This window comes from Suillus subalutaceus (assembly GCF_016647625.1).
Source record: "Suillus subalutaceus strain FC151 chromosome Unknown DFJ58scaffold_9, whole genome shotgun sequence".
Taxonomy (NCBI): Eukaryota; Fungi; Basidiomycota; class Agaricomycetes; order Boletales; family Suillaceae; genus Suillus; species Suillus subalutaceus.
This window is the reverse complement of record NW_024540258.1, coordinates 328750-351732: the sequence shown is the minus strand read 5'-3', so window position 1 is coordinate 351732 and position 22983 is coordinate 328750. Positions and strand designations below refer to the sequence as shown.

The 22983-nt window shown below is 47.4% G+C and overlaps 8 protein-coding genes across 8 annotated transcripts; 4 read left to right on the top strand and 4 right to left on the bottom strand.

The window, feature by feature from the left end:
* Positions 1-2223: 2223 nt before the first annotated feature.
* DFJ58DRAFT_722734 (uncharacterized protein) lies at positions 2224-2893 on the bottom strand (the record flags this gene model as incomplete). Its single annotated transcript, XM_041384919.1, has 4 exons — positions 2224-2412; positions 2468-2606; positions 2653-2807; positions 2867-2893. The coding sequence occupies 4 exons, from the start codon at positions 2891-2893 to the stop codon at positions 2224-2226; spliced, it is 510 nt and encodes a 169-aa protein (XP_041249189.1).
* Positions 2894-4292: 1399 nt separating this feature from the next.
* DFJ58DRAFT_763289 (uncharacterized protein) lies at positions 4293-5872 on the top strand. The gene is made up of 4 exons (XM_041388603.1): positions 4293-4522; positions 4578-4952; positions 5004-5186; positions 5244-5872. Exons 1-4 carry the CDS (start codon positions 4330-4332, stop codon positions 5777-5779), a joined length of 1287 nt encoding a protein of 428 aa, XP_041249188.1. The 5' UTR covers positions 4293-4329; the 3' UTR covers positions 5780-5872.
* Positions 5873-5964: 92 nt separating this feature from the next.
* On the bottom strand, positions 5965-8779 carry DFJ58DRAFT_763283 (kinase-like domain-containing protein). Its single transcript, XM_041388602.1, has 10 exons — positions 8577-8779; positions 7975-8514; positions 7862-7917; positions 7704-7815; positions 7467-7646; positions 7174-7419; positions 6944-7120; positions 6820-6894; positions 6545-6769; positions 5965-6496 (listed from the first exon to the last, which is right to left on the bottom strand). Exons 2-10 carry the CDS (start codon positions 8476-8478, stop codon positions 6167-6169), a joined length of 1905 nt encoding a protein of 634 aa, XP_041249187.1. The 5' UTR covers positions 8479-8514; positions 8577-8779; the 3' UTR covers positions 5965-6166.
* Positions 8780-8907: 128 nt separating this feature from the next.
* Positions 8908-9893, bottom strand: DFJ58DRAFT_742079 (uncharacterized protein). Its single transcript, XM_041387175.1, has 3 exons — positions 9526-9893; positions 9250-9474; positions 8908-9198 (listed from the first exon to the last, which is right to left on the bottom strand). The coding sequence occupies exons 1-3, from the start codon at positions 9715-9717 to the stop codon at positions 9160-9162; spliced, it is 456 nt and encodes a 151-aa protein (XP_041249186.1). The 5' UTR covers positions 9718-9893; the 3' UTR covers positions 8908-9159.
* A 509-nt stretch (positions 9894-10402) lies between these two features.
* DFJ58DRAFT_763279 (uncharacterized protein) lies at positions 10403-12499 on the top strand. Its single transcript, XM_041388601.1, has 5 exons — positions 10403-10679; positions 10702-11006; positions 11066-11808; positions 11860-11937; positions 11995-12499. The coding sequence occupies exons 1-5, from the start codon at positions 10543-10545 to the stop codon at positions 12106-12108; spliced, it is 1377 nt and encodes a 458-aa protein (XP_041249185.1). The 5' UTR covers positions 10403-10542; the 3' UTR covers positions 12109-12499.
* A 1855-nt stretch (positions 12500-14354) lies between these two features.
* DFJ58DRAFT_495177 (isoprenoid synthase domain-containing protein) lies at positions 14355-16339 on the top strand. Its single transcript, XM_041380678.1, has 6 exons — positions 14355-14976; positions 15038-15076; positions 15145-15319; positions 15375-15660; positions 15718-15983; positions 16039-16339. The coding sequence occupies exons 1-6, from the start codon at positions 14805-14807 to the stop codon at positions 16124-16126; spliced, it is 1026 nt and encodes a 341-aa protein (XP_041249184.1). The 5' UTR covers positions 14355-14804; the 3' UTR covers positions 16127-16339.
* Positions 16340-18874: 2535 nt separating this feature from the next.
* DFJ58DRAFT_763271 (uncharacterized protein) lies at positions 18875-19907 on the top strand (the record flags this gene model as incomplete). Its single annotated transcript, XM_041388600.1, has 5 exons — positions 18875-19048; positions 19108-19323; positions 19379-19567; positions 19621-19718; positions 19775-19907. Exons 2-5 carry the CDS (start codon positions 19180-19182, stop codon positions 19905-19907), a joined length of 564 nt encoding a protein of 187 aa, XP_041249183.1. The 5' UTR covers positions 18875-19048; positions 19108-19179.
* A 312-nt stretch (positions 19908-20219) lies between these two features.
* Positions 20220-21528, bottom strand: DFJ58DRAFT_837265 (uncharacterized protein; the record flags this gene model as incomplete). The annotated part of the gene is made up of 6 exons (XM_041392360.1): positions 20220-20383; positions 20647-20718; positions 20775-20875; positions 20929-21109; positions 21235-21346; positions 21400-21528. 6 exons carry the CDS (start codon positions 21526-21528, stop codon positions 20220-20222), a joined length of 759 nt encoding a protein of 252 aa, XP_041249182.1.
* Between the last annotated feature and the right edge of the window lie 1455 nt (positions 21529-22983).

Here is a 22983-nt window from a genome sequence, read left to right as displayed (position 1 = left end):
CACTCACAGAGCAGGATTATCGATATGTAAGATAGGTTTTAATGTTGTCCAGAATGCAAAGAAATTTAATCGGTTCTACATTCGACTTGCGAGCTTTGCATCGAGAACACGAGATAGGAGGAGCGCGACGCTCTCAGCACTCAAACTCGAGAGTCGCCGCGGAAACGACTTTTTAGCCCCACACATAACCCGAGGCAACTTGGATGTATAATCCAACGTAGGATGTGCCTAGTACTTGAACTAGACTTAGAAGAAATTTTAAGCGTCTCGGAGCTACGAGACCACGTAGTAGACGGAGGCAAACCAATTATCGGGTTAGTCAGCCCATAGTGTTATATTGATATAACGCGAGCCTCATACTCTAAATGGGTCAGGTACCTCCTTCCACCGCATCTTCCTCGTGTACTATCCCTTCCGGTGCAATCAGCACCCTACAGAAGTTAGCAGTTATGCAAATGTTACTGTAATAGCATGTGTTTCAAGGTTAGCTCGACAGTCACGTCAAGCAAGAGCGCGAGTTCAGTTAGTATTGAATCGACGTGAGCGAGCAAATACAGTATTTATTAGTAGACATGGCTAAGTACGAGTGTGACCATCAATCAGTGCTGTGGTTGTAAAATGGAAAGGATGTGTAGTGAGACCATGTACAATCATGTATGGATGAGGTTGTCCGAGTCTATGCAAGTTCGATGATGATTAGCCCCAATTGCAATTCGCAGCCCGAATGCATGAAGTACTCATGGTGGGTCTGACGAAACTTGCAGCTTTCCTCGTCTAACGCTACTGGACTTGCGAATGTCGAACAGCCCCATGACCAGCACTGTTCAAGGGTATTTCGCCCGACCAAAGGTACCGTAACAAGCGAGACCCTTTTGTTTATCCAGTTCCACAGGTAAATAAGAAGAAAAAATGAAATCTGGTCTAGCTATCAATATAAAAGTAATTGTCAACCTCGTAATGAGCTGTATTAGAGAGAGATTAATGATATCTATGTTGAGAATTTAAGTAGCTATAAATACGAGTTTTATGGAAGTGCCGACTTCTGCGGGGTGCGGCCATCATGATTGCACGGAAGCGAATCGATAGCTCAGCTTTGCCTATTCACCAACGATGACGTACGAATGGATTTTGTAAGGCTGATAGTGAGTTCGAAGGGGAATCGTGATCGGTGATGACATAGATTGATAGGACGTGTGCATGGACAACACGAAACCGAGATATTACGAGCGATAAGGACGGTGACTTTTCTTGAGACTTTCGGACGTGCTTGGGGATGAGCGTACATGGGAGAGTCGGAGGTAGGCGGGGCGTAGAGAAACAAGGTTCTTTACAATTCGAAGATATAAATGATGGTGCGCACTACTGCGCATGAGCGCCATCCACCGAAGCTAATCCCTTGATCGGAGAGCATCATCACGTCAGGACTTCTGATACCAAAGCGAAACAGTACAGAACGTGCTTTACGGAGATTAGTATTTTCCACGGTGGAAGTAGAGAGAAATGCTGCAGTTGAATGCTCCCCGGGGAATTATAACGTATCCGCACCCCAAAACTTGAAGTACAATGTGATATGCTAGTACTTACAGCCGTGGTATCAGTTCCATCAGAACAATCAATCACATCTAGAAATAATTTAGCCGAGAGTAACGCACTTCAGATTTGATGATCAAGTCAATTGAATAATGGTCAAGTGGGATAACCGATATGCTTCCTTGTATGCTCACGAATTAGTATTTAAAGGGTGCAACTCCCCATCTCACCTTAAAACAACGCATCTTCAAACTATACCTCAGCGAAGAATATAATCAACATGACTGTGCTTAACATCAGCAAACTTAGTTTCTATGTTCTACTCTTGTCAGTTACCTTCGCACAGATCCTAGCGGTCAGCGCTGCAGAGAACAACCTAGATTCTGACGATGTGGATAGTGGTATTAGTGAGTAGGTCCTGGAAATTATGTCGAACAGGACTGACGAGCTTGTAGCGTTGGATTATTTTTGAAATCTAAATACAGCTGGAGGGTTGAAAGTTGACGCAAAGATGAACGGATCAGTACATGACATTGCAAGTTGGGGAGTAAAAGACGTCTTGACGCACACGGGATTGTTTGTTTATACTGAATGCATTTCGTGCCTCTCTTACTCTGTTCATTACCCATGTACAGTGATTCTGATCGGACCACTCGGCGGTACTTTTATGATTTTCCCCTGATCTTGCAAGACTTAATGTGTCGTAGTAACATCAGACTCCAACTTCGGCGCAAGACCTGTGTGTGCGACACCATTCTCATGTGTCTGGGCCATGCCTTCGTCACTGTCAAAAATGCTGAGGAAGAAGCTGTGAGGATCAAATCTCGCAGTCATCGTCACTGTTGTCACTGTGACATATGCAGCAGTTGCTTCGAGAGTGCGCTGACGAGAGTTTCGTGAACCGAGGATGAGGTACGAGCAACAAAATGCAACACACATTCCTCGTCTCAACGATGAAGAAGTAGCAGAAGACAGCTTCAAACACAGCCAGAAAATGTACACCAGCCGAGATAAACATTAAATGAATGAAATATGACAGGAATTTGAGAGAGAGCTCACGACACTTCCATTGCAGACTGAGCGTCGGATTTCATGAGCCACCGTGGAGATTTGGGGACTAACCAGATCAACCAGACTTGTATCACGGATGAAATACTTGAAGTGCAGAAGGCATTCTCCACGCTCAGCTGGTCGAGATAGTGAAGGTGCCATAAGTCTGCAAAGACGATAACCTTGGTTTTTATTATTTCAAATGACAACTCACGCTTCATGCCGGGCTACGTGGAGCAACTGGTGAGCTGGAATGAAATCGAATCTTGTGATGCGAAAATCTTACAAGATACTCCAAAAGTACCTGAAGCATGATGATGAGAACACGTCCTCATGAAATCACTAAAACAACCCACCATAACAGGTTGCACAACGAAGTTACTTTAGCACGGTGGGCAGGATATGCGACCTCGGTGATAAATAGTGGGGCTGCAGTAGCTGCGAATGTTTGGAAATTGTAAAGATGTCGGGAATGAGTCGCAGTGCCAGTATCGGACTCCAATGAACGTCTGCACAGAACTACTGGCGGTCTGCATCACAGTGGCGGCAATTATCAAACTTGCACCAAAGATAGTTAAGAAGCGATGACCCAAGTCATCAGCCATGTAGGGTGCAAACTTGTAAGCACCGACGTTCTGAGGTTGTCCTACAGTTTGCGAGTCTCAGGGACCGCTGTTATAATTAGCTTGATTAAATGGCAGCAAGAAATCCGAGCTTGCCAGCACACGAGTACAGTTTGACCAACATGAAAAGTAGACACACCTTCTGACCAGTAGGACAATCAAACGATATGTTTGCCAGTGACCCAAGGTGTAAGGCTCATCGTCGTATACGCCAATATGGACCTGTGGGGGCTAAGCTAACTCAGCTGTAAATTAGGATGTTATAGAACTTGCATGATGCTGATCCAAACGCACAGTATGACGAGGCTTGTTATTTCATGACATCAGTACTCTCCTTCCTCGTGCTGTCTCTTGTGAAAAACACGCGGGTGTTCCTGTATTATGGCGTTGAATGGAACAGGTGAGGGTAGGCTGCCGAGCCTTGACGACAGCAGGACCAGAAGCCATGCTTCGTTGTGAAGTTGAGAGAGGGAGATGCTTTGAGGATAGTCACTTCACATTCAAGATCTTTTGTTGTAAGTCCCATAGAAGAATTCGGGGTGAACGGTGATGTGACCGTCATGGTGAGGTGGTAAGTCTATCCGCGCCTGACATAAATTATAAGTAAAAACGGGCGAGTGACACCTAGAATCTTAGCGTGTTCGGGCCAGAGAACCTTGAGCTTCGGCATGTGAAACTTGGGCTGAATTGAAGAAGGCTAACAGAGCCTTTTAAGTGTACGTCCAATTGGCATCGAGTTTTAGTCCTTGAAATCCAGGCCTGCGGTCTGCCCTGGTGAATAAAGTCCCTAATAGCATATATCATTAAGTAGCATGGACGACTGGGAGAGGTAAGGTTATCCGAACCTAAGTTTCAAACGTGGCGAGGAGCGCAAGTAGTAATTCGCGTAGGCTAAGCAAAGACTCTAGATAGTGCGGGAGCACCAGGAGCACGACATCAAGAAACGAGCACGCACCAATACTACAGGAGCAAATGTTGTTCTAAGTGGTACAGTCGAGGGTGGCCGACGTGTGTATTGAATGCACGTGACTTTCACGTGACCGTGTCTGTGGCACACTCGCAAACACTAAGTACTAAGTAGTAGACTGTAGTCACTAAAATCAAACCCATTTCGCCAACTGCCGCGATGATCAGCTCCCGCCCAATAGGTATAGCATTTGAGGGCGACTACCGCAATTTGACGAAGACCCCAGGCAATAGAATGCTGAAATCACGAAGTGCACTCCAGGAAAACGTCGGTCGCCACGTACCCGTCACAGTCGACGGGAAAGCGAAGAAAGCAGCATTGTCACAAACTCCGTTTCACCTCAATACATTGCGTGAGCTACTTTTCTTTTTTAAGACCGCGTTACCTACTCTTACAAGGTACGGTAGAACCACAGAAGATCCTCAAAGGTCATGATGGAACAACCAAATCCAAGGGAAAGGAACCAGTCATACTCGCACCTTCCCGACCTCTGGGGGACAAAACGCCCTTTCCCAACCGCATCGTCAACCATGCCACACCATTACAAATGACAAAGCCTATCTTTGATGTCACGCCTGGTGCACTTCTTCGCCCAAGTTCCGCACGAAAACATATTAGACTTCCCCGCAGCGCCAGCAAGAGCTTTCAGACACCACTCACTGGTGGAAATCACTGGGATGTTAGTGATATAGACATCAATCCAGAGGTCATAGCGGCACCCAGCCAATCGGTTGAAGAAGAAGACTACGACGAAATTGAGTACATGCCTCCAAAGTTACCTGGTGGGTAACCTTGACAAACGCTTTCTTCTGCTGATGTATCAACGTGAGTAGAATTGCCATACGAATCTCCGTTTGAACTTCCGGATTATAAAGAAGTCGGGAGAACGCTCCTCGCTCTTACCCACTCCTACCCGATCGACGATATACCGACGCATCTTACAATCACGGAATTCACGGCAGCTGAATCTGATGACAAATTCTTCGCCCTAGACGATTTATCTCTCCCCCATATTGGTAAGCTAATGCTACACAATGTCTATCCTGATCCTGACTTCCGTTGCGTACCATCAGATGACGATAGTCCTTTCTCGCCGGCCAATCCTGCACCGAAGCCTGTGCCCGAGGTGACTCGAGCTCTTCCGCCATCGAAGAACACTACTCGTCCAACCCAAACTACAACGTCGAGAACTATTCGCGCTGCATCCACAGTAGCCCATTCGACTCCGGCTGATACCTCCCGTCCAAGATCTGGCCCACAAACTGTTTCTCGTCCCGCCGTTACGCGTCTAGGTATGACAACTTCGAAACCACCGGCCCGCCCAACATCAAGTGCTACAGTCGTGAGGGGACACCCATCTAGAACGCCCTCAACGCGTGCGCCTTCGACAACTGTATCTCGAGCGCCATCTACTACCGTGATGACTAGGACGCGTCCCGCAAGTGCACTAGCCACTGGTACTAAACCCCAAGCAGGTCCAGCAAGTGGGAAATTGGGAACACAGCCGAGGGCAAGTGCACATGTGAAGAGTAGTATGTCGAAAGTTCCGGGGATCGGGATTGCCTTTGGGGATAGCTGGCAGGAAGAGGAATTTAGGTTTAGCGTCTAGGTTTGTGGTTTTTTAGCTTAAATTCTGTGTATAATACAAATACAAACTAGTCTACTGTCTACATATAAACATGACTGTGATGCACGGTTGTATCGTTGCCTATCGCCTTGAAGCACGCGAGTTGACTTCGTCCGTCAAGATTTGAGATTGTTCTATTGCACAGTGAAGATATCAGACCAATATCATTTCAAGTCAAAAAGCGGCTGGTGCACGGACAGATGATTGTCAAGACAAACGAAGAGATAAGCTAAAATGACATGTTGCTACCGCTGCAGTGAGGTATGTGCATGATGCTTCAACATTGGGTATGGCGCGTGACAGAAATTTTGGTACATTAATTCTACATCAGAGAGCGAAATCAACGTCGGTACGAACTTGTGGTGCTACTTATGCAAAAGAAAGAGGGTCAAAATCAGCCAATTCCGTGGTGCATTCCGTCAAAAAGTCAATGTCCCACTCCATTTCCGCGGGTGGCCTGTCCGTGCTTTTGCCTGCCATGCGCATCTTATACGACATCCACAAAGAAGCTTGGCTAGCAGTGGCTCGAAGCTTTGGATCCTGGTGCCATAAATTCTGGATGAAATCCCACATGTCATCATCCAGTCCTCGTTGAAAGCACACGTTATCCGAAGGACGTGAGGGACGGCTTCCAATTATGAAATTGGCATCCACTGCCTGTGGGGACAAGTCCCAGAATGGACGCATTCCATTATACATCTGGAAAGTGATCAGTTCATGGTTAGGCATGACGATGGGGATCCGTACCTCGTAACATATGCAGCCAAATGCGAATATATCACATGGGCGTCTATCCAGGGCTGACAACAGGCGTGAATTTGCACGTGCCTCCAGAAGTTCAGGCGCCATGAAGGAGGGGGTTCCCGCAACAGAAATTATGGTGGTCTGAAGCTGGGCTTGAGAGTCTTGTGTGGTTGCAAGGCCGAAGTCCGCCAAACACGCACGTCCAGAGGAGGAAACCAGAATATTGACCTTATAACAAATATTCAGTGGCGTTCTCGACGATCAAAGCATCGGCATACCCCTTTCAAGTCACCATGAACGATTGTAGGTTGCATTCCATGGAGGTATTCGAGACCCCGCGCAATATCCAATACCTGGTCATTTATTTCAGTAAGCACCGAAAACCAGAATTCTATCACTGACCAGAGGTGCACGATCAGCATCAGTTCGCTGTAGATACGCGTTCAAATGTCCATTCTTCATCCAAGGAGACACCAGACAGGTCCTAGGTGCACCATCATTAAGATGGAATACACCGTAGAATGGAAGGCAGCTGGAATGCTGGATGTGACACCAAACGACTGCCTCATTCGAGAAATCCTACAGGCAGTGATGTTATCGAAGTCTCCTTGGTACGCAAGAACCATACTAACCTTCAGAAACTGCTCGGTAGTTCGGCCGACGGCCTGAATCTCTTTCACGGCTACGACGCGACCAAGGAGTTCACCTTTGGAAATTACTCCAGACCCACCATGGAGGCTGGTTGGCTGCAGGTTATCGATTCGGCGAAGCTGCAGACTCCGAGGGAAATGACCCGACTTCCTCGACAGTCGGATGATAGTATCCAAGAACCGACATTTGTACCATCCTTCTAATTGATCCGACTTCATTACGAGCAGCTACGAGCAAGTCAGGAACGATGGTGTCGAAAATGCGTCGGCCTTACCGCCTGCAGTAAGTCTAGCATAGACTGGGCCTTATCGTCTTTGAGCGTGATTAGCTGAGAAGTAGCATGTGAGTCGGTTGAACAACTGGCAATCAATGCCCCGATATCTTGAATATCTAGCGCGTGTAGTCTGGACTGGCCGGTAAGAGATTGGTTACAGACGTGCAACTCCACATGAGCCTGGACAAGATCAGTTGAATCACACTCGATACGCAACGAGGGAGGGCAAGCGCTGACCTGGCTCATTAGTCCAGACAATGCATCCTTGATGGCCTTGAAATTTATAAGACACCACATGTTGTCCCGTGATACCCAATCTTTTCTCATCTTCTCCAGGTCTATCAGCAGGCTACAGCAACGTTAGATTAAATAATGAAGATAGGTCATGCATGTACTTCGGCTTATCGGGGGCACAGACATTAAGGTGTGTATACACATGCGCGTACATTGCCTATCCGTAGACGCTGTCAGACCCCCTGCGCAGTTTCACAACGAAGGTCCCACTGACCGGAAAAATGGGCATGCACCGCATCCCTTTGATGCATGCCTGTCTCGCTGCTGCATCCACGCCCTCAAATTCATCTACCAGATCCTGCACCTGAAACCTCACTGAGTTGCGAAGATGCTGTGTAGAAGTCTGGGGAGAGTCCGTTCGGTGATTACGAGATAGCGCAATGTCATCGATGGTCGTTGGTGCGGGAGGTCGAACGGGATTCTGCTGCTGCCAAACAGAAAACCGTGTGCTTGAAATTGTACTCAGCGTAAGATCGGATTCTGTGCTCAGTGTATTGCTTGATTCAGAAGGAGTGCTTGTCAAGTTGCCTGTGGACGATTGAGGAGAAGCTGCGGGTCGATGCGGATCACCATGATAACCAGAGTTCCTGGCATACAACGCCTGGAAATCTCTCGCGAGATTGTGCTTCTCTCGAATATGAAGATTTAGCTCCCGAGCCGCCATAACTTTGTGACAGTGAAGGCATTCTATCGAAGGCACGAACCGTGTCACCGACATGATACGGAAGGAGCGACTATCTTCCTTCTATATGGTCTGATCACGGGAGACTTTGTTAATGAAGAAAGACGGGGAAGTTTGACAGAGTCCAGTTGCACCTTAAAATGCTTTATATGGTTGTGAAGGCAAGCTGAGGCTGCCTGAGCGTCAATTACTTGGACAATAATAAGTATAAGCACACGGATCGCACAGCTGAAATTGGAATGGACACTGCAGTTGCATCCAAACCGGTGTGGAATAAGCTGTACCGCAGACAGCAAGCAGACAATACAAGCAAGACAATAATGCACAGGAACCGTCGAAGAGTATCGATATCTGATTCACATACCATGCTAAGGCTGAGCGGTGATTTCCGAATGGTCCGGAAATCACCGAGCCACATAAGTTCGCGTCAAAGCAGTTTTTTTTATTCTTTCAACTTCGCCGATTCCTTATCACTCTTCCGCTTATGCTCATGAGGAAGGGACATTATTCTTCGGCGTAGAAGGACTTCTGCAGCTTCGCTTTCGCTAGCAGCGCTATGCCTTTTGTTTTGTACATCTGGCGATGATGGTCTTCTAGATAGTGGTGAAAGCTACAAAACTACCAAACTGAATCTATATATCCGTTTCTGCTACACTGATTGAATGTGACTCAAGTCCCAAGATAACCGTTATTCGGTTCGTTGCGATCCTTATCATATTAGCTGGAGTCGCGGATCATGCTTTCGAGGATGATTGCCTGCCAGAAACTCAGCTCATTCAAACGCCAAACATTGGAGCCAGAACATACGTCGTGACGGTGAATTTGAGCGACGTGAAGACGATTGTCACTTTTCACGACATTGCCAACGAGTTCGGACCATCCTCGCTCGTCGAGGATGACCATACCATCATCCTCTTCGCCATGTTGTCGATAGAATCGACCATAAATCGTGACCTCGGGCTTGTACCGATACTCAGATATCCACCAGTCTTCTTTCGTGGCAAATCTGGTAATGAACATGTCTACTGCTTTCTGCAATTGTTTCAGATCATGAAAAGCGAGTCTGGACAAGGGGGCGCTTGCCCTGTAGCTCATAGCCTGCAACGCTGCTCTTCCAAACGCACGTTTATCATCTCTGCAAGTAACGATTATCTGCGGAGGGATGCACATTGCAGTAGCAACAAATTCATGTAGCGTGTGTAAAGCAGAGACAACATCGCCAGGCAGGGTTGTTGGAGCTTGAGAGGACTGTTGAATAGATTCCATCCGACTCATGGTATCCGCAAACGAATGAAATACGGCAGTACTGCGGCGCGGCCACAGGTTCACCACGCTGTGAATAAGATGCACATCTGAGTTACGAGGTGTTCGGAAGCGCCTGACCACTGTGAGTCTTTTCCTATCGAACTCTATACGTGCATTGACACTAGAATTTCTAGGTGATATATGCAAGGTGCATTCGTACGAGATCTAATAGTCGGGCCTAGGCTCAAGCTATCATGTAGCTGAGTAACAGTACTTGCCTAACAGTGCAACATTTGTATATTTAGAACCGGTGTCAGCCCTTTATAGACGAAGGAAGATAGTCGTTCCTTCTAATATGTACAGGTCCGCTTTCCTATAGAATCCATCCCGCGTCTCGGTACAATTTTTTTAATATATGGTGAGTCTAGAGGGTTCAGCAGCTCATGTATGGATGGGGCACGGTAGCCACAATTGCTCGACTGTATGAGCGTGCGCTGTCCGGGGTCCCGGTCAACGCTAAGCTTGCGTGATCCGGGGCACGCGCTTAGTCATCCTCACAATTCTTGAGAACTGACCGTAAATATTGTTGGAATGTTTTCGACAAGTAGATACTACTAGTACGTATACCATGTACAGGTTGATCAGCTGGTACCCTGTAGACGTGGGAGCAGGCACATTCTGTGGCACCATTTCGGCTAATTTTAAAACGATCAGCTGCGCAGTCAAGGAAGCTTAAGGAAGGCTTGGCTAGTAAGGCAATCACTTGTGCACACGATGTGGAGCCGCAGCTCAAAACGCCCATCACATTTCCCTTGACTTTCCAATTCGACTTCTTTAAGTTATCCGCCATCTATTATGGCCAAGATCCCTTCGCTGCTCTCCATCCGACCCCGGTCCTTGTCCTCAAAAGTCTTTTTACTTGCTGCCATTGTCACCTTCGCGATCACACTCTACACATTCTCTTCCTCGTATTCTTTTCGCATATCAGACTGGTCTTCAATATTCTCACAGCAGCGACCAACATACTCCATGCCCTCCAGAACAGTGGTCAAACGGGCGTTGGGTATATAGCCCAACGTCTGATTTAGTGAATTTAACGAGTCCAGAACAGGCACTTTCTCTCGCGGGCTTTGAGGGTTGTGCTGCAGACCGTGAATATCACTGGCATTTGGGCACAGACAGCGAGGAAGCATGGAATAGATTTCCTAAGGTCTCCTCATACAAATGGTTACCTTCGAGCCAGTGTGATGTCCGCCCTCTCAATAAGGCAGCGATGGTCAAGGACATGGTCGAGAATGGAGGGTGGCTTTTACTGGGTGGTATGTCGGCTCTGTCCTTTGCCGTTTGGCTCTCATGCATTAGTTTCCCTCCCTTTTAGACTCAATAACGGAAGGCCATTTCTTTTCGCTGTCGTGTCTGTTATACCCGCACGTCCGTGCAACCCCAAATTACACAGAAAATCCCTACTTTGACCGTGCATGGGAGCAAAAATTATTCCTGTCGCCGTCGTCCCCCATAATACCCGAAATCACCATGCCGGAGGGCTTCTCAATCGAGAACACACCACTCGTTTCATTCCGACGTGTTGACTTTCTTCTTAACGGAACACAATTAGACACGATATATCACAGTTCAGCATTTTCTATTGAACCCACCGACTTGGACAGTCAAGATCCCGGTTCTCAATACACCAAGGCAGAGTCCGTATTTGGCGATGAGGGATTTTGGTCGCTTTCCCCATCAGAATATATGCCCACATTCCTTGATTCACCTCCGGATGCCAACTATGGCACCCTGGTTGTGAGTACTGCCGGACACTGGACAACTGGCACATTGCGTGCATTCCGCGATGAGGACGCTGGAGAGGATGCAGGTTATGGTATCCATAATGTTCTTGCGTTCTTCAAGGTCGCGATGCGGACTTGGGCAACTGAAGTGCAAGACGCCATCACCGAATACCATATAAATGGTGGCAAACGTCCAAAACAGGTAGTCGTTAGAGCGTACCTGCCTGGTCACGAGAATTGCCACAACATATTCGAGCCCACGGAGACAATCACGCCATGGGCCAATTTGTGGTATAATTGGCCGTGGATTCCGGACTTCAACACAGCATTCCAGGTCAGTATTTCGAGACGAATATGAGGTGTGAGGATGCTGACTTTCTCCAAGGAGTTGCTGTCATCATCTGAGTTCCCAGACATCCACTATCTTCCTATTGAGCGACCGGGAAGGCTGCGTCCCGATTCTGTAAGCCAATTCTAGTCTCACCCACAGTTCATATCTCATAAGCAACTGTCCTACCAGCATGCCGGAGGAGATTGTTTGCATCTCATATCAGGTGCTGGCGTTATCGAGGGATGGTCGCACTACATCTGGCATTTTGTCACACGCGAGCTCAAGCAGAAAGATCTGGTGTGACTCCTCTCCCACCACTAGACATCTCGAAGTAGCTTGTCCCCCGGATACATAGAGAGATACCCCTACAGTGGGAAGCAAGGTCATTGTTTCTAAGGAAAGAACACTTACCTGCATGTATTTATGGCACCAGGTCGCACGCACTATGCCTGCACCACCTCATACCAGTGTTGGGTACAGATATAGCATTCTGGATTTCGGAATGGATTGCGATGTTTCCCTGGTCGTTCTGTTCTCTACCTTCAAGTTTGATGATTCCACGGGCTCAGCCGGTTTGGCTTGAGCTGACACCGACCTCCCACATCTACTTAGGGCAAGTTTCACATTCAGAAGCCGTTGGCGCAAGAAGGCATTTGCAAGTGATCATCGTACATGGGAGAATAGTCACCTGTCCAACGGCGAGGAAGAGCCTGTGCTGCGCGGCTGCCTCGTGTAAGTTTATATCGGTTCCGTATCGAAATATTGAAGTATCAAATTCGAGGTACCAGGATCCGTATATGATCTCCGCAGGGTCCATGAGCTCGTGATAAATCTCTTGGAAACCCCTAAGGGTATTATGGAACGCCTCAACACGTCGGTCCCTAGCTGCGATCAATAATGTAGGTCTACCCGATCACGTTGATTTGAAAACGGAGTCACGGCGTCATTCATCATGGCGGTCACGTATTGGCTCGGGCCAAGGAATGATCCCTTCGTGACCTCTATTTCAGAAGACTATGCGTATAATCATTGAAACCCTCGATCACGGGAGTCAAGTTCATGAAAGCTGTTGCTGTAATTGCATACATTGGTAAGGCATCATGTTGGCCTCTTGAAGTTTTCATAGCTCTTTGCTAATCAGTCGGGTCTGAGATGGTAAATACGAGCCTTTTTCTTCCTTGTGAAGTCCTTTCAGTTGAAAATCGTAGATGTCATCAACTTTGCACACGTTCTTACTTCGGTAATGATTGTGTACTATATATTGCTATCTATATCATCCTAACTGATATATGTCCACCAGTTCTCTGACGAGGCTCGTGCCAGAGCAGAAATCGACCCAGTGTGCGGACCTGACAGAATTTCAACTTTCCACGATAGGATTCCGTTGCCAGCTCAACGAGGGTATTTGTTGTAAAACCCTGCTGCGAATCGTGTGACAAATCTGAAGATGGAAAGAAATGTGGCATGGGCAGTTGTGCTAAGTCAGGTCTCGAAAAATCTATAGCGGGGAGCTTTTGTGAGCGCGAACCGATGTGCCTTTACATGCTGTAAAGCGGTCAGCATACACATTCATCTCAGCGGACTCAAAGACCAATGAACGGTTTAGGGTCCCTTTAAACTCATATCTCACATGATTACACAGCATGATAGGTGATTGAAATATTGACAGATCATCGATTATCTTCCAACACCATTACATATCACGCTCCGTCGTGATCATGATAGACCTTGCAACAAGGTGGTACTTATACCGTCTGATGACGTCGCTCCGAGGGCACCTGCTTAGGAGATCAGCAAGTGCTCACTAGCCAACTATTTGACAGCATTTACATAAACAGCAGTTCAATCCGCCTCAAATTCGGAGTCCAGCACAAGTCACTTCCGTTGACTCCGCTGTTTGTTCCCGCAACTCCGAGTCCGGAAGGGGTTTGTGTATGGGTTACTCGGAGATTTACTGTGATGCTCGGCAGTTGGATCTGAGCACCGTGCTGCCCTAGCACGAGCAGCTGCCACCTTCTTTTGATTCTTGGGCATTCGGGACTGGTGAGACTTTGAACAGACTATATTATAGCTATGTTATGTTGAACAGTTTAATGTGTTCAAAGTTCGCATTTGTCACGGTATATTGTTTTTGGTTAGCCAGAGGCTAGCTATATTAATAGTCTGTCTTCACTATAGTCATCAGTGAACCGGTGACTCGGAATGGATCCAGAAAGTAATGTAAAGTAATACATTGTCACGGTAGAGCATCGCAACAATCTTTTGACTTCATATCTTTACTGACCGCTTTCACCTCAGAATATTTGACCTCATCGAGAAAAGATGAATGGACAAGCACATCAACTTAATGGTGTTAATTGTTTCGGAACCTTTGGATGGATGTATAAAAAAAGAGTTGGCGCAGCCTGAGGTTCATGAACTTTAATACAGGCTGATACTGAGAGGGTCAAGCAAGGGACTCTTGCATTGTGCTAGAGTTTGGCGATGTCCCCAGTGATACAGGTAATGCATATCCGAGTCATTTGGTTTTCACTGAATATTCTCTTTCTAGACCATTCACTCGAGGGCAAATGATATGAGTGACTAGTTCACAATGGGAAAACCCAATCTCCGTCACAACACCAACACAGATTCCTTTAATCTGCACCATACTGCGCAGTGCGTGTTGTCATCTTGTTCATACGAGGCTAGGTCACTCTCAATTGACAATTCTGGCTCCACTTTCCTGATCTTCCACAAGGCCGACCATACCCTTGCCAGCAACTTGCAGCCTGATTCCTGACGCAATCCGCTGTCACGCTCGGTAGCCCGATAAGCACATGTGACGAAAAATCTACCACATCCATATATCGCGGATATGCGCGTGAAGTAGGCCGATTCCGACACGGACAGGTATATAAGTTCTGCTGGAAGTTGCGAACTTGACCGTCGAACAACAATTTGCCCCTCTTTCAACGTTCGCACTCCTCCGAGTCATCAGAAACTATATTTTGGACGCTATGGATACTCGCCCAAAGACCATATACCTCCCAGACACTATGGTTAACTGGCCCTGGCCTCGTACCGTTAATCCTCATTTCGAAGACGTGAAAGCTGAAGCCGATGCTTGGTTCCGCGATTTCAAGGCTCTGACTCCTAAGTCACAAGAAGCATTCGACAAATGCGAATTTGGTTCGACCTATCTTGCTAGCTCTCAGTTATGACGATGGTCTGACATGTGCTGCGTTTATAGCCCGCCTAGCCGCATTGATTTATCCCAATGCATCAAGAGGTTCGTATTTAACACCTCAGGCAGCAATTCACGCGTTAAGGAACTCTGATTATATTCCTGGAAAATAGAATACCTCCGGATCGGCTGTGATTTGATGAATGTTTTCTTCATTTTTGACGACTACACCGACGTCCAAAATGAAGCAGTCACGAAGGAGATAGTGGACATCATGCTCGATGCCCTTCACAATCCTCAGAAGATGCGACCGGAAGGCGAACATATCCTTGGTGAAATCGTGCGACAGTAAGTGCTTCTAAATTGTTTGATGATTATTTGTGCCCAAGGAATTTTTGCATAGATTTTGGGCCCGTACGATTCAATCTGCAAGCCTGTCTTCTCAACGTCACTTCCTTGAAACCTTTACTGCATACCTTCATGCAGTGGTTACCGAGGTTATTGACCGTGAACAAGGTCATAGCAAGCGCAGTATCGATGACTACCTGAAGCTCCGCCGGTACACGAGTGGCGTAAAACCAACTTATTCCATTGTTGAAATGGGAATGGACCTTCCTGATGAAGTGTTCTACAACCCCGTCATTATGGAGCTTGCTGAATGCATCACAGACGTAGCTCTGATCGACAATGTAAATCGGTATCCTTGAAGGACGTCTTGGTTTGAGGTATGCTCACGACATTCACAGGACATGATCTCGTACAACAAAGAGCAGGCGGCTGGGAACGAAGACCACAACATAGTCAGTACTGTCATGTTGGAGCTTGGTCTCGACAGAGGCGGTGCAATGGCATGGGCAGCGAATTATCACGCCGAAGCTCAGAAACGATTCATCGACGGTCTTGCGAAGGTTCCTTCATGGGGACCTTCCATCGACGTCCTAGTCAAAGAGTATCTTGACGGGATGGCAATGTTTGTTCGAGGACACAAGTCCTGGGGTTACGAAGGTCACAGGTAAGAAGAATTTCTCATTAGTACGAGCCATCACTTAACCCGAGCGAAATCGCAGATACTGTGGCACCAGGGGCTTGGAAATACAGCAAACTAGGCTTGTCCCGTTGTTGCCAAAGGCCAACCTCATTGAAGTCGGCGTGTGAATAGGTGTGGCGTCTACACCGTGGGCCACCAACAGAAACCCTCCATTGAATATGTGATTACTTATTTCTTTGATGCTCACTATCTCGACTCCCGCGTTGCCCCGCGCTGCGCGCCCCAAGTTGCTTATCTCACGTGTTACCTTACTGACAAGCCTATAAAAGACCCAGTAGATAGACTTGTAAAGCCTGGCGTTCTTGAAACTAAGCTATTACCTGGTGACATTGCAGTGATCGTCTTAAGTCCTTTCTTGTGTCTTCACCTCAAGTATTACTACTTCGAGCTGTCGCCACAATAGATCATTCAGATATATATTAGCTCTCTCCACACAATCTGATGTACACTAGCTTTTCTTGTACCTCGCGTATTTTGTTGTGATGCTTTTCACTTGGTCTCTCATAGCTGCCACTCATGTCCTCCCATTTCTCTAGATTTCAGTCGACTGGTGTTTCAGTTACAGTTACAATTATGTTGTTCCCATTTGTACCTGTACCGTGACTCATCTGTACAAACGGCTGCTGTCTCACTAACAATCAACCTGTCTGCCACTTCTCGCCCAATGATCAGGCGCATACTCAAGTTTTTAATATACAGGCTCTCTCTACATCAACATCAGGGAAATCCTCGTTCTCAAATCGGATGAAATGGAATACAGCTTGCGTGAATTTGCGAGAACTCGATGGATTCGACTACTACTATTTGATCATTACAGAAAGTTTGAGTGAGAGTCGTGGAGTCCGGGAACTCGAGTTCGCCGGACTGTCGCGATGCACTGGTTGGCCATGCGTATCTTACCTTGTGTGTATTTTGACGGGTGACTTCTGTCACGCTTGGTCCCAATTATTCCAGTTTTCACGCCATTGGCCCCTGGGAGCTCACGCAATGGCACCTTCCTGAAATTTTGAAACGCACCATAATATGGTTGTCCGGCGCTACGAACAACGGAAGATTGTCAGAAATATCTAAACTGGCTCAATGTTGTGAAACTGCTGTCTTCAATGTCTTGCAAAACCCCTGTGAATATGGGGCTTGCCATAGATTGCAGGTACAGGTCAAGGGTGTCAAGTACTTGGCGTGAAGGGCGATGCAGTGCTGCGGCTACAGAAACACCAAAGACCTCTTCAAAATAAGCAGAAATCACAGTCAAGCGGGAAATGGTTCCCCGCGCAAGCGGGTGAGAACGCGTTTTATTGTATACATATCACGTTACGACCAAAAACAAGCCATTGCACCTTCGAAGAAGTGCGCATCTAAAACGGCCGGCGTGAACGGCGGACTGGTGGGGGTACGTTTCACACCAGGGCATTCGCGACTTTAGAGATACGATGGGGCACAGGGACCCCTAGGCTTCTTCGTTTGACTGCTGTATCGCAGGGCAAGGAGCGAGCAGCGGCGATGAGGACTGAGGCGGGAAGATCACTGAGGGAATTGAAGCAATGTTGTAAGGTATGTGCAATCTTGGCAGGACGGATAGATTTTAAAAAACCCTTGAGCTTCGGTAGTCTCAACACCAGCCGCCTGGTCGCTGTGGTAAAAGATCAGTGATGGATCGTTAGACAAGGCATCGGCTGGTCACCGGTCACGCTGAGTCAGCCTCAAGCGGGAAAGAAAATCGGGAGTATGGGCACAGCTTTGCACATCGACTGACGCATGGGATTTGTAGCCCTCCCACGTGGGGGTCGGAGATTTATTCTAGGTATATATTCTCATTTCGGTGACGGTCACGAGGTTGGGCGTTGGGCGTTTTATCTTTCAGCTCCCCTAGGGCCTACCTACAGTTTAACTGCCCTTGCAACTAGTAAGTAAGGAACATCGGACTATATGCTATGCGTCAACACGCACTGGAATTGGCAAGGAGATTCCGCACTTCAACACAGAATTCCAGGTCAGCGTTTCGAGACGAATACAAGGTACGAGGACACTGACTTTCTCCTCCAAGGAGCTGCTATCATCATCTGAGTTCCCGGACATGTTCTATTTTCCGATTGAGAGACCGGTCGGGGGAGACTGTGCACTGATGCCTGTAAACCCATTTCAACACTGATGCCAACATGGACCAGCAAGAAAGTGCACACGATCACCACAACACCCTAGAAAATATGTTGCCCATGTATGATCAGTCGACGGGGCAGATATGGGACTTCCCATGATGCCAGAGTTGTGAGCTCTGATGTGCGTTGTGCATTACCCATCGATTGTGCATTACGGATCAGGTGATAGTATACACACCACCTCCCACGGGTGAAACAAGGAGCAAAGTGGAAAGTGGAAAATGGAAATTACTGGCGATATAAAGCGTGATTGGGGCTTGTCGCATACTTCCACATAGTTTCCATCAATATCGTCCGATGGTGACGACGTATGTGAGAAGCCAGAGCGCAGTTACTGCGCTGCAGATCATATCTTGAGACGAAAAACCCTGCTATCAACATCGCTGGGGGTGGGAGCCGGTAGTGACGAAATCACCACTTATAGTGAGGAGGACGCCTGCCTTTTTAAAAGTATGTCAGTCCCGGATTCTCGCGCGGAGTGGGCGAGTGCATGAGAAGCATGAAAGTCGATTTCAAGGACGCCTGCCTTTTTGAAAGTATGTCAGCGCCGCCGGCTTCAGCTCGCACGGAGTGGGCAATTGCATGAAACGGATGAAAGTCGATTGCACGAGACAAATGAAAGTCCACTACATGAGACGAATGAAAGTCGTCCTGGCTGCATGAGGCGATTGAAAGTTATGTAATTCAGAATGACGGCAGCGTTTAACAGTCACCATCACGCCATCATGCCATGACCGTTGGGTAAATACGTATTTCCTTTAAGTTAACCTACAGTTCCCATTATAAAGCCCCATTCGAATGCCAGTATGGGAAGTACGTTAGTTCATCTGTACTCTTCTATTTTACTCCATGGCCTCACTCTATTCCATTGAGGTGCGCTTTGAAAACTTTGGAATCCTTGCTGCATCGCTGAACTACGCCTGCCTTTCAAGTCATATGTGACTGCTGATCCAAGAGCACTTGCTGAAGAATAACCCATCCCTGAGGCCCTTCATCACGATCACATGTCCCTCTTCACGAGGGTGGTCTGTTTTCTTGCGCTTGGACGCCCAGATCTTGAAGATCATTGGAAGTCCCTCCAATCAGGGCAAGCATTCGAAATCGTTAGAACTAAGTTATGCTCTATCCTGGCCAGTACTATCACCACAGTAAGCTGTCCTACTCCGCGCGAGCTGAATCCGTGACTGACATGCTTTCAAAAAGGCAGGCGTCCTCCTCACTATGAGTGGTGTTTTCGTCACTACCGGCTTTCCTGTGCCATGCTTTGACCATACATCACCCGCTCCTCATTGTCTGCTCTTTATATCGCTCATGCTCGCTATGATCGCGCTGTTGACATCCGGCTCGAGCTTGATACGCTGGCTATACACCGATCGGCGTTGGACTCAAGAGGTAAGGGTCGTTCTCGCCATGCCGATTGCACCGACTGACTTAAATATGATCAGCAACTTAAGCTAGGCGGATACTTCGTGTTGTCCTACCTGTTGTCGATAGTCACCCCCCATGTTCTTCATCGCCTGGTCCCTACATTGTTTCATTTTTGGTGAGTTGTCCCTTCATTTCAGGGTCTCTCTAGCCCCTTATGCATTCCACCCCCAGCGATGTTGATAGCAGGGTTTTCATCTCAAAATATGATCTGCCGCGCAGTGACTGCGCTCTGGCTTCTCACATACGTCGTCAACATTGGGACGATATTGATGGAAACTATGTGGAAGTATGCGACAAGCCTTAATCACGCTTGATATCTCCACTTTCCACTTTGCTCCTTGTTTTAACCCGCGGTTTGCCTATGTTATATATAACCTGCCTGATGTGGCGCACGAGTGTAAGCCCTTGAGCACGGGAGGCTGCGATAGCATACATTGGCAAGGTATCATGTTGGGCTCTTGAAATTTTCATAGCTCTTTGCTCTTCGGTCGGGTCTGAGACGGTAAACATGAGCCTTTTTCTTTCTTGTGAAGTCCTTACAGTTGAAAATCATAGATGTCATCAACTTTGTACACGTTCCCATTGGCGGTACTGATTGTGTACTATATGATGCTATCTATATCATTCTATTCGATATCTGTCCACCAGTTCCCTGATGAGGCTCGCGCCAGAGCAGAAATCGACGCAGTGTGCGGATCCGACAAAATTCCAACTTTCCACGATAGGATTCCGCTGCCAGACCAACGAGGGTATTTGTCGTGAAACCCTGCTGCGACAGATCTGAAGATCAAAAGAAATGTGGCGTGGGCAGTTGTACCAAGTTAGGTTTCGAAAAATCCACAGCGGGGACCGTCGGTTAAATCGATGACTCCAACTTAACACGTGAGGGCTTCTGGTCTCCAGATGAGGATGACCTTGTTGCTTGAATGGCATTCAAACGCTGGAGCTCCAACTTCAAAAAAATAAGTTGAAAGAAATAACACCACCAAAGCAAAAAGTCACCTCTAATTCCCTGATGCGCATGTCCACCGGCGAAGACTGACCGTCGCTAGGCCCATCGACCGGGATTGGCGGATTCGACATCCGTGGTACTATATCCATTGCCCGCAGGTTGTCTGGGATTGGGGATTGGTGTGAGTTGGGAACACATGTAGTAAACACTATGACCCACCCAAAGAAGTAAAGTTGAATATGAAGACAGTCCAGGGATAGTCGTCCAAATCACTTTTGTACGTTGTCTGTTCCTCTTGATCTGGTGCTTCTTTCCCGAAACTTGACCAAATGTTAATTATAGAAAGTGAGGTATGCAACGAAATAATACATACCCAACCCGATGGGAGCGACCCTTCTTCAAGCGTTCATGCACTTTGTCTTCATGCACATGAAGATCGTGCCCACTTGACCCAGCTGGCTTTGCCTTCCTGACCTTGGTGTACGTCCCTCTTTCCAACTTCATCACGATTTGACCGATGTCGCCGGAATAATTGTCGAGCACTGAGTCGTCATCTGAAGTACAGTGTTAGAAGCAAGCTCTGGACATTAGTTTACATGCTGACCGGTAAACTCAATTTTTTTGAACATTAGTTCTCTAGTCGTTGTTCCGTCGGATATGCAATCGTATTCCAACGTACCCGTCCAGGGCGGGAGCACGACCCATGGAGGACATTCATAACCATCCACAAACGCAGATGCCTTGATACCTGGGTACTGTGGTTCTAAGACTTCCCCCCTCATTTCAAATTTCTTATGGGGCATTTAAGTTTTTCGCCAGTATATAAGTATGATGAATGCTATACCTTGCCTGCTTCCGAGGGAATCCAACAAGTCATTATATTCTCTTCCTCCGTTCTGGACTCGACTATTTCATATTCCGGTAGTGCCTTGTCGTCGATGAATACCGAAGCAGAAATTTGACCCAGAATCATGATAGCAATGAGACAAATGATGCTGATGTAGAATGTTGAGTGAGACTCCAACTAAGTTAGATGATTCAAGCTTCACTGGAAGCTGAGTCTGGACGAAATTTGTTCAAAAGCTCTAATTCCAAAACGATAGGCCAAATTCCATTTTATAAACTCACCGCCTTTGTTTAGTTTTGGAGCGAAACGACAACCACCTCCCCGCCTTCCCTGACTGTTACGTCACTAATTTCTAAATTTGAGCATGATGTTGTTGGGCTACAAAGACTACTCTACGTTGTTTATAAGGGCTTGCTGACTTGGTATGATGACTAGCAGCCCGACCACTCACCACTATTTGAGCTCATTCACCAGCCGAGTGATTGTAGCCCCATGCTCCACTCCCAACCAGCAGCCCTGGTGAAGTTCTAGTTCGTTTCCAGCACGTGTGGCAAACAATGACATAGTATGACCATGACAATAGATTTCAGCTCCGCTATTAAAGGTATATAGCAGACGACTCGATACCTGGCGATGCTAACTAAAAGTCGTGTCGAGGGGCACGTTTGATAAAGGTTACGAATCTCCTCGTTGCGTTCGGCGGTTGGCCTCGCGACCTAGCCCAAGGAAAATTTTAGAGACTTTCAAAAGCATGGAGTGGTCTTAGTCTGAGGTCTTCGTACCTTTTACGCGTGAAACTACGCCTTCGCAAAGTCTTCTCGATGGTCTGTAGTGAAGCATTGATGCCCCTCACGTCCCGTAGTGCATGTAGTTCATGTAGAAATCCGGGGTGCGCTCGACACAAGCTTCAAGGTACGGGTGACCGTCATGGTGTAAGAAATAATCGAGTTTTGTACGCCATGAATGACAGACCCTCAGGCTGTGGGCCGTGCGCCTGAGAGGTGAAGCGCACGATTGACTCGGACGGTACGATGACCGGAGTGAGTGACATGGGCAATATCCCTCGATTTCATGATGTCGGCAGACATATGCATTGCGACCAATTGTTATTCGACGGACTCCGGTACGTGTCGACGATTCCCTACCATGACGCGAACGGTGGATATGACCTCTCGATCCTGAAGGTGCGCTGCGCCGCGGCCTTTGTTGACATCTCCAACTAATTACTTCAAAGATAAACAACGTAGGTGAAGTCGTGTAAAATCGATTTTGGCCTATCGATTTGGAATTAGCTGTAAGGAACGTCGGGCTAATATTACGCGCGACGCCATGGGTCGATCGGTCAACACGCACTTCAATTGGCCGTGAATTCCAGACTTCAACACAGAATTCCAAGTCAGCGTTTCGAGACGAATACGAGGTGCGAGGATGTTGACTTTCTCCTCCAAGGAGCTGCTGTCGGTCATCATCTGAGTTCCCGAACATGTTCTATCTTCCGATTGAGAGACCGGCCGGGGGCCTGGACCGGGGCCCCGGGGGTATGCCCTGATGCCTGTAAACCCATTTCAGTCTCACGCACAA

What these genes read in the sequence shown, in the direction of transcription:
- DFJ58DRAFT_763289 (XM_041388603.1), top strand. Translation starts at nt 4,330, where the DNA reads ATGATCAGCTCCCGCCCAATAGGTATAGCATTTGAGGGCGACTACCGC. An exon ending in GTTTCACCTCAATACATTGC is followed by an intron (nt 4,523 to 4,577) that starts GTGAGCTACTTT and finishes AAGGTACGGTAG; the next exon opens with AACCACAGAAGATCCTCAAA. An exon ending in CATGCCTCCAAAGTTACCTG is followed by an intron (nt 4,953 to 5,003) that starts GTGGGTAACCTT and finishes CAACGTGAGTAG; the next exon opens with AATTGCCATACGAATCTCCG.
- DFJ58DRAFT_763283 (XM_041388602.1), bottom strand. Translation starts at nt 8,478, where the DNA reads ATGTCGGTGACACGGTTCGTGCCTTCGATAGAATGCCTTCACTGTCAC. An exon ending in TGCTAGACTTACTGCAGGCG is followed by an intron (nt 7,420 to 7,466) that starts GTAAGGCCGACG and finishes ACTTGCTCGTAG; the next exon opens with CTGCTCGTAATGAAGTCGGA. An exon ending in ATGCTGATCGTGCACCTCTG is followed by an intron (nt 6,895 to 6,943) that starts GTCAGTGATAGA and finishes ATAAATGACCAG; the next exon opens with GTATTGGATATTGCGCGGGG.
- DFJ58DRAFT_742079 (XM_041387175.1), bottom strand. Translation starts at nt 9,717, where the DNA reads ATGAGTCGGATGGAATCTATTCAACAGTCCTCTCAAGCTCCAACAACC. An exon ending in TGCAGGCTATGAGCTACAGG is followed by an intron (nt 9,475 to 9,525) that starts GCAAGCGCCCCC and finishes AAACAATTGCAG; the next exon opens with AAAGCAGTAGACATGTTCAT. An exon ending in CTCAAATTCACCGTCACGAC is followed by an intron (nt 9,199 to 9,249) that starts GTATGTTCTGGC and finishes AGTTTCTGGCAG; the next exon opens with GCAATCATCCTCGAAAGCAT.
- DFJ58DRAFT_763279 (XM_041388601.1), top strand. Translation starts at nt 10,543, where the DNA reads ATGGCCAAGATCCCTTCGCTGCTCTCCATCCGACCCCGGTCCTTGTCC. An exon ending in AGGGTGGCTTTTACTGGGTG is followed by an intron (nt 11,007 to 11,065) that starts GTATGTCGGCTC and finishes CCTCCCTTTTAG; the next exon opens with ACTCAATAACGGAAGGCCAT. An exon ending in ACTTCAACACAGCATTCCAG is followed by an intron (nt 11,809 to 11,859) that starts GTCAGTATTTCG and finishes ACTTTCTCCAAG; the next exon opens with GAGTTGCTGTCATCATCTGA.
- DFJ58DRAFT_495177 (XM_041380678.1), top strand. Translation starts at nt 14,805, where the DNA reads ATGGATACTCGCCCAAAGACCATATACCTCCCAGACACTATGGTTAAC. An exon ending in ATTCGACAAATGCGAATTTG is followed by an intron (nt 14,977 to 15,037) that starts GTTCGACCTATC and finishes CTGCGTTTATAG; the next exon opens with CCCGCCTAGCCGCATTGATT. An exon ending in TTATCCCAATGCATCAAGAG is followed by an intron (nt 15,077 to 15,144) that starts GTTCGTATTTAA and finishes CCTGGAAAATAG; the next exon opens with AATACCTCCGGATCGGCTGT.